This window comes from Corylus avellana, chromosome ca2 (assembly GCF_901000735.1).
Source record: "Corylus avellana chromosome ca2, CavTom2PMs-1.0".
Lineage (NCBI taxonomy): Eukaryota > Viridiplantae > Streptophyta > Magnoliopsida > Fagales > Betulaceae > Corylus > Corylus avellana.
In genome coordinates, this window is record NC_081542.1 from 24,634,438 (window position 1) to 24,651,571 (window position 17,134).

The following is a 17,134-nucleotide window of genomic DNA, read 5'->3' on the forward strand; positions in this document are numbered from 1 at the left end:
ATGACTTTTTGGGTATTTTTTAGTGGCCGAACCACCTTCATGGCATTTGGACTTGGTAGGTTGTTGGATTGCTCCCTTGTGCTAAATATAGAGTGACTAAACTACTCCTAAGTACTTAGGGTTGTTTGACTTCGCTTCTCCGGCTAAATTGGGTATGGCTGAACTAACTACGAGCACTTGGGTAGTTCAGTCACTCCCTTCACCCAGGTGGAAGCATGTTAGTGGTTGGGGGGCTAAGGTCCCCCAAATTTTTTAAAATGCCTCAAAATTAGGTGTTTTATGAAATAGGCCTTATAAATTTAATTTTTGACCCCCCCTTCCAAAAAAAAATATTTTTCATAGTTTTATTCTCCCAAACATAAAACTCTAGTTCCATTCTTGTCTCACCCCATCTGACTAAATCTAAGGTGGTTGAACCATCTTTAGACACTTGGCGTGGTTCAGCCACCTAACAGTCATTCATATAAACCCTATAACAGCCACTTATAAATAAGTATTGCACCCATGCATGAGATATGTGAAGAGGATGCTTTATCTTTTCGTGACAACCCAAAAGAAGATCGAACTAAAAGAAACTACCAGAAGTATCGTAATCTGATCATGCTGGCCCAACTTGGTCTTGGGCTGTTCAAGTCCAAACCCAAGTAAATCCTGGATCCTGGTTTCACAGTCGGTGTTACAGCTCTTCACATATTTTGGTTTTGGTCAGGGACAGTATTTTTTTTTTTTTTTGACGGTTCTTTTTCTCATTGTACATGGTAAACTTGGCAGAGTTGTTTCGAACCCAAACCCAAACCCTAGGTGGACCTTTTTCTTCTGGGCCTCAAAGGTGCATTTCTGCCCCTTTGCTCCAAATCCATGGGCAACAGATTCAAAAAAAAAAAAAAAAAAAAAAAAATCAATATAAAAAGGACAAAATTTTCCTTCAAACTGGGTCAAAGGAATTTCTTTCAACTTACTCTATAAAAGTGACGTGTCCCTTGAACATATCAGATGCACATGTTTTTTTTAATAATAATGACAAAATTGAAATAAATTTTATTAAAAAATCATGTGTATATCACGTGTTACTAAAAAAAGAGATGCATGTTACTTTTATAGATTAGATTGAAAAAAATTTCTTCAACCTAATTTGGAGGAAAACTTTGTCCATATAAAAATCTCCTCTAGGCTCTAGCATTGCATTGTATGAATGAAAACAATGATGAATCAAAAGAACAAAGCGAATGGGGAATGACATTCTTGATTCAGTGGATGAGAAAAACTGAAAAACAAGATCTCCGTCTTTCTCTCTCACCACCTTTAGCTTCTGATTTGTACCATAAAAACAGTAGAAAGTGAAGCAGAAAAAGTACCAAAAGAAAATTCCACAACATCACTGCGGCATCAATAAAATCCCAAACACAAACACCAGATTTAAATTCCAAACAGATCACTCTTTTACCTTTTCGGCTTTTCCCCTCTTCATAAACTTTTTCCCTCTTTTTGCACCTTCTCTTGCTTGCAGTTTCCAACTACCCCAATACCTCCTTCCTTAAGTTTTCTTATATTCTTTCTTCTCTCTTTTCGTCTCTCTACCATCCAAGAAATCTATGATTCTTCTAGTTTTTATATATATAATTAATGCTTTCAAAACAAGATGGAACTCTTCACTTGGATTAACACCATTGGTGCTTCCCCCTTTTTTTTTTAAATATCTTATAGCTTCTCTGTCATTCTTCCAAATCAACAACCCAATTGTAGAAGCTGTTTGGGGAGATGGGTGCTATCCTTCTTTGGTGTTTCTCTTTCTTTTCCTTGAGTCTTTTCCTCACTTCAGGTGATAATATTTTGTTCTCTTCTTCTTTCTAATTGCATTTCCAACATATATCCTCACTCTAAAAATGTCATTTGGATTCTCATTTATTCAAACTTTTTTTGCATAAGAAAACAAAAATGGAATTGTCTGTTTCTAGTGTATGAATGCTAGCCTAACATATCTCTCTTCCCATGCAAGAAGAGGAAGGTTTTGTTAAAATACTGCACATTTTGACATTTATTTTGAAAGAATTTGACAAAATAATCTACTAATGAAGGTGTTATGCTGCAAGTAAAATCTCAAATCTAAATTTTCAGGGCAGATATGATCCCCACAGCAAGTAGAGGTGTCCATTTTGTGTCTATGGATGTCAATAAATAAATAAATAAATAAATAAAATCTTCCTTTGAAGTTTTCATGTCTTAAAGTTTATCTCCTTTGTCATTTTTCAATTTTGAATTATTTCTAAGACAAGGTTATTCATGCTTTCGGATCCAGCTAGATAGCATTAGATAATAAGGTAGCTCTTGTTGATTTGAAATTGAGCCTATAATCTTATATCAAATAGTATCTCACAGCAATCTACTTTTACCAATTTATTTGTCTCTGTTTTTACCTAAATAGTATTTATAGAGCTAGTAATTTTTGACACAACTTGCGAGTACGACACGAACTCAACACAAAATTAGCATACTAGGATTGATTTATATAGTTTTATTCTCATGTCTCGACACGAGAACACAAATTGACACCCGTAAGTATCTTTGCATTCATCCTGATCCTGCTCATCTCTGTTGTGTACCTGTTTGTTTCCAGAATTTTACTTATTCTATTTGCAACTCCAATTTCTCAGACAGCAGGGATATTTGACGTAGAGTCAAAGGCAGCAGTTTTTTTTTTAATGTTTTTTAATCATGTCACTGAAATGAAAAAGGAAAAGAACTTATCCTGTCTCTGATTTCTTCAGGTTCAAGTGTTGCAGAGAAACCTCCTTCAGAAGCAATCCAGCAAAACAAATTACTGCACCATCAAGAAAACAAGATGCTCTTCTCATCTTCAGTGTCCACCACACAACTGGATACGGTTCCCATTGTCAACCCAACAACTCCAGGCACAACAAACCCAACTCCTATAGTATATCCTCCATCCCCACCGGCACCGACCACGACAGAGCCGACCATAACTCCTCCCACCCCACCCACAATAACTCCGATGCCCCCGACCACCACAACTCCAACGTCCCCGACCACCACAACTCCAACATCCCCGACCACCACGACTCCCACAACGTCAGGCGGCTCTTGGTGTATTGCAAACCCGACAGCTTCAGAAACAGCTTTACAGGTGGCTATTGACTATGCTTGTGGCTATGGAGGTGCGGACTGTTCTGCAATTCAACCAGGAGCAAGTTGTTACAACCCAAACACCCTGCGTGACCACGCTTCTTATGCCTTCAATGACTATTACCAGAAAAATCCAGCGCCTACTAGCTGTGTATTTGGAGGAACTGCACAACTTACCAACACTGACCCAAGTAAGATAACCATATTTTCCAAATATCTGCTCAAAAGACTTCAGCCATTGAAATTAATTCACACTTTCACACAATTCTTGAGCAAGTTTTAAATGGCTCCTTATGCATTGACATATACTTATACTGCTCTATCTGCATCATTACAGGTACTGGAAACTGTCACTTTGGATCATCCAAGACAACACCCAGGTAATCTTTCTCAATCATCTCCAATTTCATTTCTCCTGTCAAAGCTTAAGGCAAAGGCTTATCCATTTTTTCCATCAAACAGCACAACCTCACCGGTTATCCCAACGCCGACAACAAGCACGATGACTCCGCCAACAACCATGATGACTCCAACAACACCAACCATGACTATACCCGGTGGATCAACAGTATATGGTGCAGAACCAACAGGGAGCCCCAACTCAGCCATCTCAGTCTCCTACTGTCCGCTGATGCTCTTCACCACAACTGCTCTCTTGGGGGTACTAGCAGCAAATTATCTTTAACTGAAGGAAATCAAGTTCAGTCACTCTCTCCAAGACAAGCTGGCAATTCACTCAGTCTGCCAGCACACTTCATGAATTTCAAAGGAGGCACTTAAAATCGACATTGGGAAATTGTAGCATCTCAAAGCCTCGTTCTCAGCATTAAGTTTTTAAGTTACCTATGTATACGTGATAGTGGAGGAAGAAGCACAGGAGAAAACGCAGAAGAGCAAAGAAGTCTATAGGTTCTAGTACTTGTAAGACTCATAGTTACTTTCTCTGCAGTGTTAGCATAATAAATTATTTAGACAAGCCCATCCAGCTTTAGGACTGCTTTCCAAATGAAGAGACCTGTACTCGAAATCAGCTAGGGCATGAATTAATTTATAGACCTACAAGAGTAATAAGAAGTAGATTTTCTTCTAGAATATCACACAATTTTGGTCAGTATATTTCCAATATCAGATATAGTTGGTTTATTTGGTCATCTAATAAAGATCATGGTATTTGAATAGTTGGTGTTAGAATATTAATTAAATGATTAAATTTAACCTTTCTATCAGCTTAAGCTTTTAGGATAATTGGTGATTTAACATAGAATCAGAACCAGATGTTATGAGTTCAAACACTGACTCTACAATTCACCCCACATTTCAGTTATATAATCCACATGTAATTAAATGATTAAATTCACATATTTCTATTAGCTTAAAACTTTTGCGATAAATGAGAATTTAACAATTGAGACAGCATATAGCCAGCGATAAGGATGACTAGGGATATATATTAGTAAAAGAAATTACAATTTCTCTTTCTGAAAAAATGCATATGAAAAAGAAAATCGTGTAAACTGAAACTACATTTGGATTGTTTGAAACTCATACAAACATTTGCATTCAAATGCTATCCAGACAAACGAAAAGGAACTAGCTCTATCAGGTGGTGTCTGCAGGCAACAGACAAATGTGCATAGACTTCACCAATTCAAGCCCTCCAAATGGCATTTTGCATCACAGACAAAAGGTGGTGACATTATATTATTTAAAACAAATAAAAGTAGCTCATGGGCACATACCATATCCTTTCTAGATAATTTATATGCTTTCATTTCATTGTTCAAGCCTACCAGCAGTCCAGTACAAAGTGTACTAATGAAGTATTTAACTCAGAATATTTTAATAATTTCATAAAAAAAGAAAAGTCAAAGAAAATATTAAGTGCTTGTTTGGCAAACTGCTACAAAATTCTTTTCACATTTCAAATGTTGAAAATTCTTCTCAACCAAATGAATTTTCAGACGTGGCCCCCCCTATTATTAACACACTTTTCAAAAAAGAAAAAAGTGACGCATGGCCACCAAGGTTGCCGGATCACCACTACAGTAACAGTGCCGCCACCACTGTGGTGTAACAATTTTTTAATTTTGTTAAGATTTTTTTTTTTTTTTTAATATTTCTTAATATTTAATTTTTACAAAACACTTCCATTTTACCAAACCAATTTTCAACTTTTCTCAAATGAAGCCCCACCAAATCAATTCTCGAACTTTTTATCTTTTTCAAAACCCCAAATCCAAAATACTTTTCTAAATTTAACCAAACGGGTCCAAAGATCTAAAAGCTTAATCTGAAGCATTTGATGATCCCAACTTCTTGCACATAATTTATATGTCAGAAGGGAAGCAATTTTCCCAACTTCTAGAAGAAATGGAAGGGCTGATTCGATCCAAGCTGCATAACTAATCACCTAGGAGAGTAAGAACAAAATCTTTATTTATTTTTTACAATGGTTTTCTCTACTCTTAAGAAAACCATATGTTTTTGTAAACCACTCGAGCGGCTACGATGAGAAAGAGAAAGGGAAAGGGAGAGAGGATTAGGGATTTGTTCGTAGATAATAAATTAAGCTTGATATTGTATTGTGCAAGAAGTAATCCGGGACAGAGCAACGGGCTTATGAGAGAGAGCTTAGGAATTTGTCTATGGATAATAAACGAAGTTTCATATAGTATTGTGCAAGAAGTGATCTGGGCCAGAATAATATATAAGAAAACCAATAAAAAAACTCAGGCAAGACCACACTAGTAAAAAATACTTCATCATTTGAAGAATGCTACTACACATTCAGCATATTTATTGTGCTCATTACAGATAAATATATCTAATAAGAGAAAGAAAGTTCCATTAACTTCGATTGTTCTGTTATTCTACCACCCCCTCCCCCCACCCCAAAAAAACAAAAAAAAAAAACTAGGACAATAATTTACAGATGATTAAAGGCCACATCCATTTATGATTTTACGCGAAATTCAAATCAGAAGCAAGCCTGATGCAGTAGTGATGAAAATGATGGCTAAGGTGGCAACAATTGAACCTTGGTCAAAGGCTTTCTGCAAGCTGCCTGCTCGTGAGAAATGCTGGAAAGCCATATATCCAGCAATCAACAAGGAAATAATAGCACCTGCCTGAGTTCCCCTGCCAATAAAATATACCAGGAAACATAAAAACTATGGAAAAACAAATAATGATCTCTTTTTTTTTTTTTTTTTGGATGAATATAATGATCTCATTTGGCCTCAAACATGCTTTTACTTACCGTAGGTTCAAGGCTTGATAAGGAGCTACAAGCACCAACACTAATGCCACAAATGGCAACTCAAGTTCACCTAGAAACAAGGAAGACATACATAGGATTGGTTGGAAATTTATCTCTGATCAGTCAATAAAAGAGAGTAAAACACAGAGCAAGACATTGAGAAGTGCAACCATAACCAAGCATTTCATATCTTTTCATTCTTTGCTTTTATTCCTCACAGGTTTTTCAGCAAGTAATATTCCTCACTGTTGAAAATATAGGTACCCTTTTTTCTTTTCTTTTTCCCCCCTTCAATAGAGGGACTAAACCTCACTCTCTGCCCCTTAATTTCTTGGGGGAGGTAGTGCCAGTTGGTCAAAGGACCATTGGCATTAGAAAATCAGGGACCTATACTGTGGTTTCTCAAAAGAACTACTGATTCTTTTTTCCATTGAGTTCCAATGATTTCATTCTTCCCTCCAGGCTCCAGTTATCCAATTGGTAGAGCCATCTAATTTTAATGCTCTTGAACCAAATGTTTTGGCCCAAAACCCAGATCACAGATGAAAATTTTAGGAATGCTCTCAGAGTGTTTAGGAAAAAATTTGTAGGAGAAAAATTGAATATAAATGCTCTTATACAACCCAGTGGGGTTCAATTTTAAGAGATCAAAACCACTAAAGAAAGAAAGGGGAATTCAGTAACATTCTCCACTCTTATGTACAAAAATAGCGCAAAAACTTAATTTTGTTGCCCATAAGCAAATCACATAAGCCTTTTAAATACCATACCATCAGAAATAAGACATCAAAACTTTACCTAAGCTAGCACTCAAATTAAGTAGTTAGCTAGACCTACCAGGAATGAAGAAGAAGAGACGTACGAGAAGTGCCAAGAATGCAATCCAAACACCATATTCACCCCTGCAAATCAATTTTATATGAGTTCAACAAGGTACTACACGCATGAAACTTAAAAGGCTTCCTTGATCCATAAGATAATGCCTCTGGTTGGTCCACAAAAAAAATGCCTCTAGGTGCTTGAAGAGTAGACTTAAGAACCAGAGGGCATGAACCCAATTAACTTTCATTGAATCATCGAACATGATGATGATAATCTTTCTATTCGATAAGATAAAGCCAGTAAAGATATTTAGGAAGGCTTACTTAATGAATGAGATGACACTTGCAGGAGCTTGTAGAGCAAATAAGGGAACAAGAAAGGATTTCTGAACAGCAGTTCCCTTGGCAACCATTAACACCCTAAAAAAGTAGTTTGAATATCCATCAGAATGTAACAGAGAAGTACTCGATGCTCATATTTCCAAGAAATGCCCAAGTTATAAAACTCTGCCATTTAGTGGCACATAAAGCTTATTGATAACCAGTTCAGTTCAAGAAAATAACAACAGGACCACAATTTAGCTGTAATTTGCTTTCCACAAACAATGTGAAGTAGCCAACATAGAGTGTTTGCTAACAGATCTAAATATATATTTAACTCCAAATATAATCAAGTATTCCATATTCATAACCAAAGAAGCAATTCCTAGTCATCTTGTCAAATCACCATTTATCCCAAAAGTGGCTTAAGCTTAGAATTTAATCATTTAATTTATATTCTAATATTTCCCCTCACATGCGACTCAAACTCTTGAAAGCTTATGCGGGAATGAATAAATTTAATTATTTAATTTATATTCTAACAATCATATTCATAACCAAACCTTGTGTTTGACCATCTACAAGCTTCTAGACTTTAACTTCATATCAAAATTTATTCATTTTCTAAAAAAAGGAATTGATCTTTGGAAATTTCAAGAAACCACCGTCTTGCAGAAAAAAGATAAAGCCACTTTCAAAATACACACACATACATACATACATACATGCATTTATAATTGGAATGAATACGTATGAATCTACGGATATGAGCATGAGATTACGTGTAGAGACTTACGCGGAAGAAACGATGGAGATCCACTGGAGGTTACGAGCAGCGAGAGGCCCAGCGTAGCAAACCGCACCGAATCCCCTCCTCTTCTTCTCCTTCGCCACCATCATCCCCTTACGATCGACACAAAATCTGTAACAATATTAAAAAAAAAAAAAAAAAAATCGAAAATTACAATTATCTAAAAAAGGAAAAAGAAAAGAAAAAAGCCTTGCAATCAAATTCTTCGAAATCCGATTTATCTAGTCTCTGCCTGAGGGGATTATTAGAGCGTTGATCAGCGACATGGAAGAAGAGCTTGGGCTGGTGACACGGAGCTCCTGCAAAGAGAAAGTTCTTCGTGCTGCTGCTGTAGGGAGTGAAAGCTCCGAGAGCAGATGAAGACAGGGAAAGAGGCGCCATTTCCTCTTGAGTGAGAGAGAGCACTGAGAAAAGTGAGTGGCACGGAGTGAGAGAGTTTACTAGTTAGAGAAACAAAAGTCTGATTTATAAAGATTAAATTTTCTAGAATAAGCCTACGATTTGATCGCCTAGTGGGTGACAAACTTGCTTTTGGTTACACGTGTTTAGCTTAAACAGTAGCAGGATTGAGATCCGTGAAAAGGGTTTGAGATCCGTAAAAAGGGTTTGAGATCCGAAAATTAGTTGTTCGCGGCTGCGTTCATCAAAATCAAAATAAATTCAAAGGTTCATCAGTATGCCAAAAAATAAAAATAATTTAGCTGCTAAAGTTAAATTGTTTATTGATTTAACATATTATGATATGAAACGTTAGAATCAATAAAATTGTGATACTTATTATACTTAAGTCAGTGTTACACTAACAAAATTTGTTAAATTAGTAGACAAAATTTGACTGTAAGAAATTTTTTTTTTTTTTTTTTGGCATTCTAAGGAGCTAATTGTAAATCAGGTAAATCACAAGGATTAATTTTACATTTTTTCCCTATTATTTGAAAAGTAAATTTTGAAAAAAAAAAAAAAATTTAAGAAATGTAACATTCCTATAAAATTAGAGAATTGAGGGTTTTTTTTTCTTCAAAGCAAATAAGATTAGGGTACAGGGAATAAAAAAAAAAAAAAAACTGAAAAATAGTTAAGCTCTCCAACAATAAACCCGAAACAGCAAATACAATGCAAAAAAAATACAAACAAATAAGAAATGGGCCAAAAAATGGTTCGGTCCTTTGGATTTTGGTTAACATACCAAGAAATGACACTATTAAAGTGGTGTTTGAAGCAAATCAATGAGCTTATTAGCTTTGAAATACCAACACCCTCCAAAAGGAGGCGATTGAAGGAGAGACACCGAATGCATTGAGCATATATATATAAAATACAAATTAAGTTTTTTGTGCCCTTTACTAAAAAAATGGACATATTAGAATATAATACCAAATGAAATTCACGGTCACATCATCCTAGTTAGATGAGAGTTGTTCAAGTTTAACAATCTATTAAATATTATTTCTCTTGAGCTTTTATTATTTGTTAAATAAAAGTAACATTTCATTCTCATCTCTTATATCACTTTCATGTCACTTAACTAATGCAACGGTGCTCATTAGCCTTTGAATTAGTCATCATTATTTAAAGAATTAAAAGTTGATGAATATTACCACATTAACCTAATAATATAAAAATAAAATGAAAGGTAGATATTTAGAATTGCACGACAAGTATCAACTAGGTTTTCTCATCATTGTCAAAAAATAAAGAAACTTTACCTAGGCTTAATAACGACACCTCTTTCAATGGCTATTTTACAAGTCAAAAATAATAAAATAATGCCACGTGTAAAGGTCTAGGAAGATGCTTTATTTAACAAAACGTTTTTTTTAAAAGAATAATTATTTTCTTGTAGAGATCTCTAATGAAACTGTGCCTTATTCTTTCATATGGATTGTGGCCGGCCCATTGTAACTCTTGTCGTGACCAAATGCAACGAAATTTGGATCCCATTGGAAATGGGTCAATTTAGTATGCTTGGTGCTTTTTTTTTTCTTTTTTAGAAGAATAAAGCGATTATAATATATAGCAAAACAACGTTAAGAACATGTTTGAGATTGCGTTTAAGAAATAGAGTTTTTAAGTAAAAAAAGAGCTTTTGGACAAAAGTTTCATTTTTAAGCTGTTGCCCAAAATGCTTTTTGGCCATTTTGAAGTTTTTTTGGAGCATTAAAAGCGCTTTTAATTTTTTTACCAAACGAATACTTTTTTATTCAAACGGACTCTTTGAGTGTTTAAAGTACTTTTAGGCCCCTCAAACGCAATCCCAAACAGACCCTAAGCAAAAACGCTCTACAATATGCTTGGTGCTTAACAACCCAATGAGTCATATTTGTATATAAAATAGCAAATTAAAAGTTAATTTATCTATTTAATCTAATGACTTTTAAAATTATCTATTATTTATTTATGCCATTTAAATATTCTTTTTTTTAAAAAAAAAATTATTTTATGTTATTCGTATTGTAGAGAAATAATTGGTATCAATATTTTTTTTATATGTTTTTCTATCTCATTATACAAATCGGTTATTAGATTCGTGAACTTATATAAACCCCACATAAGTCAATAGTAGACCCTACAAATTTAATAATTGATCTAATAAATTTGAAGGAGAATATAGGAGAAATATAGACAAATTATTAACACCAATCTTTTTTTTCTTTTCTTTTAAATCTCTCTAAAGATAAATGTGATTTTTAAAATTACCAATAAATTTATTAGCAATCACTATTAAGAAAAAAAAAAAGAGAAAACCTCCCAACTGCTTTAACATCTCAAATTTATGAGATTATAGGGCATAAATAACTAGATAATTTTTTGACAAGCTTTGAGAAGTATGCACCGACTATATATGTCATGCATTTCCCAACTCTTGCTAAGTCTTCCACACATTAAGAATAGGGCTGTTAAGTGAGCGAAGCGTCTTGCGAGCAAGCTCGGGCTCGGCTCGTGCTCGACTCGAATATTAAATGAAGCACTTCATGAACACAAATCTTAGCTCGAATATTAAACGAAACAAGCTCGGCTCGACTCGGCTAGGCTCGTGAGCAAGCTCGTGTGTGTGTGTATATATATATATATATAAACTAAGTAATACATAATTAATTATAAATCTCATAATTATTTAAATCTTAAAATTGCATTTATATTTAAGCGTTAGAGAATGAAAAATTCTAAACCCTTCGTGATCAAAGAGAGAGAGAACAATCATTAAAAAGACCTCGATTCAATTAGAGCAGACCCAAACGAAAGGAAGAATAATCAAGCAGAAATTATTGAGGGAGATTGTAAAAGGTATAAATTATTGAAGAATCATACAGACCCAAACACTATCACTACTTGTTTGATGAGCGAGAGTGAGAGAGTGGGAAATGAAAGTTCAGGTGGAAGATGCACTGTGACTGATGAGGGGGATTGAGAGAGAGACGTTGAAAAAATAGTTTTTTGTAGGGGGCGTTGTCCCAATGCAGTCTAAATGCAACCTGTTAACTTGTCTCACATTGTTAAGAAAACATTAATCTCCAAGTTTGCTTATTTATAAAATGATGCATATCCTCTCTCTTTGAAATCATATGCCTTGCTGTATTGACTCAGGCTCCATACTCGACTAGCCAGGTTAAGCAAATACTCATATGCAAACTAATTTCTTAAGCCGTTTAAGAGTACTTGAAGTTAAATTTTTTTTTAAAAAAAAAACAAAAACATTAAATATAAGAGCCAGCTCGCGAGCTGGCTCGGCTTGACTTATTCTTAGCTCAAGCTCGATTTTTTTGGCTCGCCATTGAGCTTGACTCGAGCTCGAACTCGAGTAAAATTTAAACGAGCCAAGCCTGAACAAGGAAAGCTCGCTCAAGCTCGGCTCGTTTACACCCCTAATTAACAATTATCCATACGAACAAAAAAAAAAAAAAAAAAAAAAAAAAAATTATCCATACGAAAATTAATATAATTAAAAATAACCCATTTGAAAGAGTTTATAGGAATCTACCACACCTCAACAACAGCATAAAAAGAAGATCATAACAATGGAAGATTAAATCAAAAACTGTTAATTGGTTTTTTTTTTTTTTATCATTTACCTCTTACAACATAACCTTGAGGTTGTCGGGAGGACTGAGGAGGAATAATTGTGATAAGGTAAGACAGAGTGATTCCATTGTAATCAGAAGTGATTAGAACGAAATCATTCTTGCCTCACCTAATCAACTCATTCTTGCACGCTTTTGATTCTCGCAATCTAAACGACAACTTTTTCTCCGAACTAAAATCTGTCCCTGGTCTTTTAGAAGAAATTAATTGATATATAAAAAATAAAAATATCTAATATGAAAAAGTGAATTTTTTTTTAAAAAAAAATTTAAATAATAATAAAAAATAATTGATGTAGCATAAAAAATAAAAATATTAAAAATTTGAAATTTTTAAGAAATAATTCTGGGCCACTAATGACCTTTTGCCTAACATGCCCACAAAGATACCGACCTCTATTCAATTTGGACTAAAATCTTGAAAAAAATGCACTTTACCCCCCTAAAGTTTGGGGCGATTTTCAATTTGACTTCTAATGTTTCAATTTTTGCAATGCACCCTCCCAAACTTGCAAATTTTTTTCAATTCGACCAATGTCATCCCGAAATTTCCATATTGCTCATAATTTATTTTTTTATTTTTTATAAAAAAAAAAAAATATTTACGGCCATCCCTTTGGCTATCTGGCCATTTCTGCACCTCACAATTTTTTTTTTTTAAATAAAAAATAAAAAATTAGGGGCAATATGAAAATTTTGGGATGACATTGGTCAAATTGAAAAAAAATTGCAAGTTTGGGGGGTGCATTGCAAAAATTGAAACATTGGTGGTCGAATTGAAAATCGCTCCAAACTTTAGGGGGTTAAAGTGTAATTTTTCCTAAAATATTTGTCATTTACTATTGGGCAGTTTTATATGGGATAGGTATAAAACACCAAATGGGTTTTCTCTAAGGTTGGCACTTTAATTAGCGAACTCGACACAAACGCAATAAGTGGTTTGAGAGTAAACGGGTTGGCGAGTTAACCGAGTTCGCAGGTGAATACGTTTATACAATTTATTTATTTTTTAAGTAAATTTTAAGTTTAACTTAATTTATAGTTGACAATTTAACTTGTGACTCGTGAACTCGACACGTAATTTTAGGGTTAGAGTTTAATTTAAATAGATTCATCTCATAAACGGATTACCCGTTTAATAAACGTGTCGTGTTCGGATTGGCATAAACAAGTTGATGTGGGATAACACGAATCCGACACATGAACCCATTTTGCCTGCCCTAAATTTTTTCTCCCCTAAGCACTTTTAGGTCATTTCCATGCCCAAATGGTTTCTTTGTGATTATTCTTTAAATAGTGGGTTAAAGTTATTGTCATCTCGTATAAAATCACATCCCATACCTTCCGCTCTAGCAAGGATTTGATAAATGCTACCATCTAAAGTTCCATGGTGGCAGGTTGGATGCAGATGGAAGGATTTGCTCCTTCAAAACCCTCAACTGTCTGTCTCAAAGGAAAACAGTTGCTTGCATGTCAAGGTATTTTTTTTTATTCTTCTCTTAATCCTTCTCTCCTTCTAAATATATTTTGCTACTTTTGATTGTCAACGAAGACATGGTGCTTCTGTCATTAAGATCATATTTGCTCATTTAGGCTCCATTTGTTTTGACTTAAGATATTTTTTATTGAATTTTCTTTTTAGTATTTTATAATATTTTGCTACATAGACAACGACATGTTGATTTAGTTCTAATGAAATTTGAGGCTTTCACCTTGATTTATCATCTATATTTATTTTGTATGGTAATTGATGTCATTTGCTTGCGCTATTTAGTTTTAGTTTTGCAATCTTAATTAATTGATATTCATAGAAAGCACAATCATTTCACAATCTTCAATCTTTCTTTTTGGTGTTTACTAAATGGCATTGTTTTGGGCAGGACAAAATCATTCTTGCCTCTATTGCACTCAAGTTGGTGGTGGGCTTCATCTACAGGATCGATGCGCTCAACAACATTGTCACATATATTGCTTCTTTTCTCTAGAAAAAGAAAACATTAGAATAAATAAAAATAACAAAGACAAGACAAAATAATAATAAAAGAATTTGATTGGGTGGGCTTCACCTGCCAGATCGATGAACTCAACCTCAAGACAAGACAAAATAATAACAATAATAATAAAAGAATTTGATTTCTTATAACCTTGGTTTCAGACATTGGTTCTCTGTAATATTTGTGCATTTCACGAATTTCTTCTCTTTTGATATGCCAAGAAGCATTGTCAAAATGAAAACGATAAACTTGTTTTTCATCGGGACAACAAAAGTCTATTAACTCTTAATACGAAAGATCCTTAAGATGTGGACGTGGCCTAGAATCCATGAGATTATAGCATGCTGGGATAATGTGTTTTATTTTACAAATACCATCTTATTCTAAGTTTCCATTCAAATTATGTTCATGATTGAACTTCAATTCACATTATTTATAAACATATTAGTGTCTTTGATTTCAATCTCAATCTTAACTGTAGTGTCCCAGAATTTTCAAAGCTATTTAAATAGATTATTTTGATAATGATGTTATTTTAATATCCATTGTAGCTAAGGATTTTAATTCTTGGGAAATTTATGAGAGTGGTAATTAGAGAATGGTAATTGGTGAAATAGTAAAATGATGGTATAATTGTAAATTGAAGATAGAATGAGGGTATAATTGTAAATTGAAAGTAGAATAGTATAGGGTTGGTGAAATAGTATAGGGTTGGTGAAATAGTAAAATGAGGGTATAATTGTAAATTGAAGATAGAATGAGGGTATAATTGTAAATTGAAGGTAGAATAGTATAGGGTTGGTGGAATAGTATAGGGTTGGTGAAATAGTATAGGGTTGGTGGAATAGTGTAGGGTTGGTGGAATAGTGTAGGGTTGGTGGAATAGTATAGGGTTGGTGAAATAGTAAAGGGTTGGTGGAATAGTGTAGGGTTGGTGGAATAGTATAGGGTTGGTGAAATAGTATTTGATTTTCTCCTATAAATAGAGCTCTTCTCCTTCACAATTTTCACAACTCATCTCCTCTCCCATCTCTGGCATATATTCTTCATTCTTCCGCTTTTTACTCGGTCTTTCTTCTTTCTAAGAGTGTTTACTCAGAACAGAGAGAGAAAGGGCGAGACCAAGCGCTACAAGAAAGAAAGAACACAAGAGATAGCGGACTTTAGAAATTAGTTTCAAAAGATATACTAATGGTGTTAGTCATATTGGAGCAACTAGATTCCTTCATACCACTTCTAGCTTCAGTCTAGAGGTAAGTAAATTCACTACCCCTTCTAAAATTACTTCATATCATGCTATTTATATATTCTTGTATTAAATTGTAAATGATTATTTTATTTACGTATTATGAAGTTATGTTGCATGCATGAAGGATTTCTAAAAGAATTATCTAGAAAGTTTCTATTTGTTTAAATGCTTTCTAAGCACAACAAGTTTATATTTGGAAAAGTTTCCATTTTAAGAAAAGAAAGTTGAGAAATGATGATGATTATAAGAAAGAAAAAAAAGATGATAAACCCTCCTACATGTTGCCCTAAGATGCATCAAAAGAAGTACAAAGAAAAGTACAAGAGATGAGATAAATGTTTATGAAATGAGGGCACATGTATGGAGGAGAGTATTTTTGGCCCCAAGATAAGATAAGATGAGAGTTCAGTACCGATACTCGGATGGAGGCGAAACCACTGAAGGAGGCTATGCCAGAAGGTGGTATTCCATCAACTAGACCGTTGAGTGCACCAAGAAAGAGTTAATTGACGGTCGGGCATGGCTGTAGCCACAGTTCAGTGCCATGGTCACAAGGACCCGCAACCCTCGTGCACAGGGGTAATAGTGTACATGGGCCCTATTATGAGAAAATGATACTATATTTTCAACGAAGATATGCTAAGATGATTTACAAAGATTATTTATAATGATGCATTATGATGATGATTTATAAAGATGATTTACAACGATGATCTATTACTAGATGTAATAGTATGTATATGTTACGGGAGATGCAACCGTACATACAGATATTATTATGGCTAGAATTATATTTGTTTGCGAAAATGATTTTCAAAACTGAGAACAAGGAGTAAAACTATTTATGGTTGTGGATTTTACTTGCTGGGCCCCCTTTGGGCTCATTCAGTTTTATTTCTTGTTTTTAGGTAGAAAGGATGCTGGAATAGGAGGCCGGAATGGGGTGGGAATAATTATTAATTTTCAAAGTCTTTTCATATAAGTTATTGTAATGATATGATATTCCGCAACTAAAGTTTAATGTTTTCTAATTTCGCTTGTAATAAAATCTCTTGAAAAATGTTTTATGCATTTTTCGTATCTTTCAAAATCAAGTACTCTGATAGACCTTATAGATCTTTGCAAGAACTTTTGTTGAAAAAGAAGAAAAGTGGCAAACTCAGTCTTAACGGACTGGAGATGTTACAATTTTGGTATCAGAGCAAAGGTTATAAGGTTCTGGCAGACTTTTCAAAAAATAAAAAAAAAAAAAAAATTTGGGGGGTTAATGAGAAGCCACATTCCGGCCAAGTAGAGTGTGCATTGTTGTGTGGTCTCTAATAAATGATGCATGAGCATTTTTCTAATGGTTAATGTTTTGTTAAAAAAAAAAAAAAAAAAAAAAAATCATCCTAGTGTGATTAATTTGGAGGATTTTATTATTGTGATCAAGTTAATGACGGAGATGAATTTTTATTTT

At 34.1% G+C, this 17,134-nt stretch overlaps 2 protein-coding genes across 2 annotated transcripts; one reads left to right on the forward strand and one right to left on the reverse strand.

Annotated features, from left to right (window-relative positions):
- Window positions 1-1,668: 1,668 nt before the first annotated feature.
- On the forward strand, window positions 1,669-6,014 carry LOC132171081 (carbohydrate-binding X8 domain-containing protein-like). The gene is made up of 4 exons (XM_059582297.1): window positions 1,669-1,819; window positions 2,766-3,332; window positions 3,479-3,521; window positions 3,604-6,014. Exons 1-4 carry the CDS (start codon window positions 1,759-1,761, stop codon window positions 3,824-3,826), a joined length of 894 nt encoding a protein of 297 aa, XP_059438280.1. The 5' UTR covers window positions 1,669-1,758; the 3' UTR covers window positions 3,827-6,014.
- On the reverse strand, window positions 5,887-8,806 carry LOC132171082 (cold-regulated 413 inner membrane protein 1, chloroplastic-like). The gene is made up of 6 exons (XM_059582298.1): window positions 8,586-8,806; window positions 8,339-8,464; window positions 7,546-7,641; window positions 7,238-7,302; window positions 6,401-6,470; window positions 5,887-6,279 (listed from the first exon to the last, which is right to left on the reverse strand). The coding sequence occupies exons 1-6, from the start codon at window positions 8,732-8,734 to the stop codon at window positions 6,114-6,116; spliced, it is 672 nt and encodes a 223-aa protein (XP_059438281.1). The 5' UTR covers window positions 8,735-8,806; the 3' UTR covers window positions 5,887-6,113.
- Window positions 8,807-17,134: the final 8,328 nt, after the last annotated feature.